The sequence below is a fragment of the Brassica oleracea genome, chromosome C7, assembly GCF_000695525.1.
Source record: "Brassica oleracea var. oleracea cultivar TO1000 chromosome C7, BOL, whole genome shotgun sequence".
NCBI lineage: Eukaryota > Viridiplantae > Streptophyta > Magnoliopsida > Brassicales > Brassicaceae > Brassica > Brassica oleracea.
The window spans coordinates 36,465,055-36,468,755 of NC_027754.1; the positions used below are offsets into that span (position 1 = coordinate 36,465,055).

The 3,701-nt window shown below is 35.0% G+C and overlaps 1 protein-coding gene across 1 annotated transcript; it reads right to left on the bottom strand.

The window, feature by feature from the left end:
• Nucleotides 1-426: 426 nt before the first annotated feature.
• Nucleotides 427-3,266, bottom strand: LOC106302154 (pectin acetylesterase 10). Its single transcript, XM_013738683.1, has 11 exons — nucleotides 2,755-3,266; nucleotides 2,377-2,459; nucleotides 2,128-2,257; nucleotides 1,959-2,032; nucleotides 1,788-1,874; nucleotides 1,586-1,710; nucleotides 1,378-1,492; nucleotides 1,210-1,287; nucleotides 1,025-1,130; nucleotides 791-936; nucleotides 427-706 (listed from the first exon to the last, which is right to left on the bottom strand). The coding sequence occupies exons 1-11, from the start codon at nucleotides 2,954-2,956 to the stop codon at nucleotides 599-601; spliced, it is 1,254 nt and encodes a 417-aa protein (XP_013594137.1). The 5' UTR covers nucleotides 2,957-3,266; the 3' UTR covers nucleotides 427-598.
• Between the last annotated feature and the right edge of the window lie 435 nt (nucleotides 3,267-3,701).

Below are 3,701 nucleotides of genomic sequence, written 5' to 3' on the forward strand. Positions count from 1 at the left end.
AGATTTAGCCAATATGCAAATTTGAAACATAAAACCAAAAACCCCAGTTCATTGGACAACAAATTATAAAAACTCAACTAACCAAAACCAAATGTAACCAACATTTTGTTTCGTTTATTTCGATAGTACTTTTTTTTGTCAGCATTTCGATAGAACTTAAATATTTCAAATTTACCGGAAACTAAATCAAAACTTCATTTTAATGTCCGGGTCTAAGATTAATAGAACCATGTTAATCTTAATAAAAATTGGATAATTTGGAGGCGATGCGACCAATGTATAATATTTTACAAAAATTAATGGGCTGATACAAATGTTTCTCCCGCATGTATCTGGAACCGGCCTTGCTAACCGAAACCACATGCCTATTCTAACCAAAACCCCATTGCCTAGTCAGAACCATTGATGTAAAAGGAAAATCCTTCATAATATTTCAATCTAGTTAAGAAAAGAGGAAAACTTTTTTTTCCAAATGAAGAACTGGTACGTAGGAAAGGATACAACTCAAGAAGAAATATAAAAGAAATGAAACTTTTTTCTTTTCACTTTAACTTCGTTTATATGAAGAAAAAAATTAGAAGATCATTCATTCATTCATTCATCTGAAGACAAGATTGTGGCAGCTCCTATCACACGGGTACGGACAATCTATCAGCTTCACTTCTGCTCTATCAAAATACCAATCTCCAACAGCTATCGCCACCGCCTACACGCAGTTTCAAAAAACGTTTATCAATTCAATTATTATTACCAAAAAAAACGTAGTGAGAGCCCATGAAGTGCTGCTAACCTTTTTGTGGATAACAGGAGAATCATCAGCGAACCAAGTGTCTTGCCTTTCGGTTTGGCAATGAGCAAAACAAGAGTTTATAAACAACCCATTCTTTCTTGACTTTGAGAATCCTGTTACGGCTCTCAACATTTGATTTCTAAACCCTGTTGTTAAAGTACAAACATAAGACTGGTCAGGTCACTTCATTTTCATTTAAAAGAAGATATGTATTTTTTTTTAAATGATTAGAACCTTGCAAGAACCGGAGCTGAGCTGCATTGCATCTTCCATGGTTTAATCTGCATTCATGCCAATACCCATGAGGGTCTGCACTTGTTGGAGCTATACTGCTTTGAATCTGTTTAAAAACAAATCAGTCTCAGTTAGCATTAAACATATGAGTTTCAATCTTGAAGATGAAGAAAAAGAAACGTTACCTGCCAAATATCATATGCTGCATTGACAATAAAAAGAGGAGTTTTCATCTGACTGATCAAGTTTTGAGGGAAGAAACACTGTCACATATCAAATAATACAATAGTTTACGAGTTTGCGCTTATAATACAAAAAGAGAAGTGATTAGACTAGAGGAGGAAGAGTTATACAGAAGTTGGGTTGAGATGGTTAGTGCACATATGTGGCAGATTGTTCCTCACTCCCTGCAACTGCACAACGCCGTTATATAACTTCCTGATGGCGTGGCCACCGGACACATCAGGTCTTTTAACCACAGAAAAAAAAACAAGCGGTTTAATATGGAATACAAAGCTGACTTTGTGGAGAAGAATAAAAGATTCATGAGGATTAACTTACGTGTCTAAGAACAAGCCAGCATCGCTTAAGCACTTGATTCTGGTAGATCCTGGAAACAAGTTTCTGAACTCGTCACAGCGTAAGATCACTGCTAAACCACCAGCAGAGCATCCAGATAGAAGTGCCTGAAGAGTAGTAACAAGAATGTTTGATCAATGTAAAGACTATAGAGGAGCAAAGGATGTACAAAGTGAAAACGTACCTGTTTGGCGTATCGCATTCCCTTGGCTTTCAAATCGTCCATTGCTGCTCTCCATATCCGTTCCCCTCTAAACTGAAGCCGTGCAGCCTGCAAAAAAAAAAAGATTTTAAATGTTAAAAATGAAATGTACTGATCTCTCTAAGACAAAGTTCAATGTTTCTTGAAACAAACCTTGTTCTGACTATCACCACTAAAAGAACCACCATCACAGTAACGAAGCTTGACTCTATTCCAGTTGAAAAAATCTGAATGAACATTACCAAAAAAAAAGGTTAGAAAAAAACAAATAGTGCTAGTTGTTTCTTCACTAAAGACAAAAAAAAAACGAAAAGAAAGAGACCTGGATTTTGTTGAGCTTTGTCGCTAAGTATTCCTGTAAACTGAATCTGTTTCTCCATGTAGTTAGAGGAACCACGACGACTCTTCTTTCGGTATACACAGTTCCTTATGTTGTCACACCATCCTCCTCCCTTTTTCCACACATTTTCAATTTCCAACACACGCATATCAAACTTTTTGAAACTAAAAAAGAGACTTAAAAAGGACAAAAGTTTATCTAAATGTACAAACAAAATATTTATTTGCTAACCTCTAGTTGAATAAGCCAGCTATTTGCTCCGGATCCATGTCCACGATGTAAGTGATATCCAGGCAATGTTCCATCCAAACATACTGTATTTATACACACACAAACAAAGATTTCAGATCATAGGTTCAAAACACTCTTCTGTTTGTAACTTTATGTTTCTCAGATGCACATACACAATGTGTCTCTCACGTTCCAAGATCAGAAACCAAGTTACTGTAAAATTTAACTATCTTAGATACATGAGTGCATCTGCATTTAATTTATGTAATATAAAACTCTGGTTAAAAAAAAAAGAAACTCTGATTAAATCTGAGAATGCCATTGGACTAAATATATGATAAACAAAATGAATTGAAGTAAAGCAGAGAGAGAGAATACCAGCTCCTTTGGCGCCAGCTCCTCTGATAAGTGTGAGGCCAACCATTAATGGGTTGAAGTTGGAGCTAGATTTGGAGAAACCATACTCTAATTCCTCAATGCGATCTAGTTCAGTGACATTGAACTCTAGATTCTCATTTGCCTCAGTCCCTAGAACCAGTCCTGTTACCAGAACAACCCCTAACAAGAAAAGGTTCCTCATTCTTCTTACTCTTTCTTTACAAGAGTCGCAAATGCTTTTAATAGAAAAATGAAGTTCAGACAAACGCAAGAACTTGCATGTGTTAGTGAAAGAGTAGATCTTTGTTTCAGCTTATAGAGAGTAAGAAGAAGAAAGAGACAGAGCAGAACAGAACAGAAGAGTGGAGAAGTCAGTGAAGAAGACTGATTTAAAAAAATAGTACAAGAAAACATTTAATGGCTGGATTCACGTTTGGAATCTTCATTACCTTGGTTTTCTTAATTAATTGCTTATATTAATCAAAAATTTATAAAATAATAATCATATTTTTTGCACAAAGTATTAAGACAGGAATACCATCTTTTTGTTTACTATATGTTGGTTCATACTTGAAAACATCAAAAATAACATGAAACCATATAAGATAAGTAGGCTTAATTACTTTAATTTGATGGTATTATTTTCTAAATCACGCGTTGGATGTAGATGACTTTTTTCCTTCACACCTACCTGTCTATCTATCTTAATGATTCTCAAGAAGCACTACATAATCATGAGCGATAATTACGGAATTGGTAATCATGTAACGCCCGCCGTTAACTCATTTATATTTCTGAAAACATTCTTTAAGATTTCAAACATACTATCATTGTTTTGATTGAGTCTGAAGTAACCAAGGATGTCAAATTAATACACACTAACCCTATTTTGTCAAAGAGTGGCACATTATTTTCTCTACCTCAAAATATCCTTCACATGAAAACAG

Excerpts from the sequence above, each read along its gene's own strand:
- LOC106302154 (XM_013738683.1), bottom strand. The coding sequence starts at position 2,956 with ATGAGGAACCTTTTCTTGTTAGGGGTTGTTCTGGTAACAGGACTGGTT. Across the intron at positions 1,875-1,958 it reads GTGGTGATAGTCAGAACAAG|GCTGCACGGCTTCAGTTTAG; the intron begins GTTTGTTTCAAG and ends TTTTTTTTGCAG. Across the intron at positions 1,493-1,585 it reads GCTGGCTTGTTCTTAGACAC|ACCTGATGTGTCCGGTGGCC; the intron begins GTAAGTTAATCC and ends TGTGGTTAAAAG.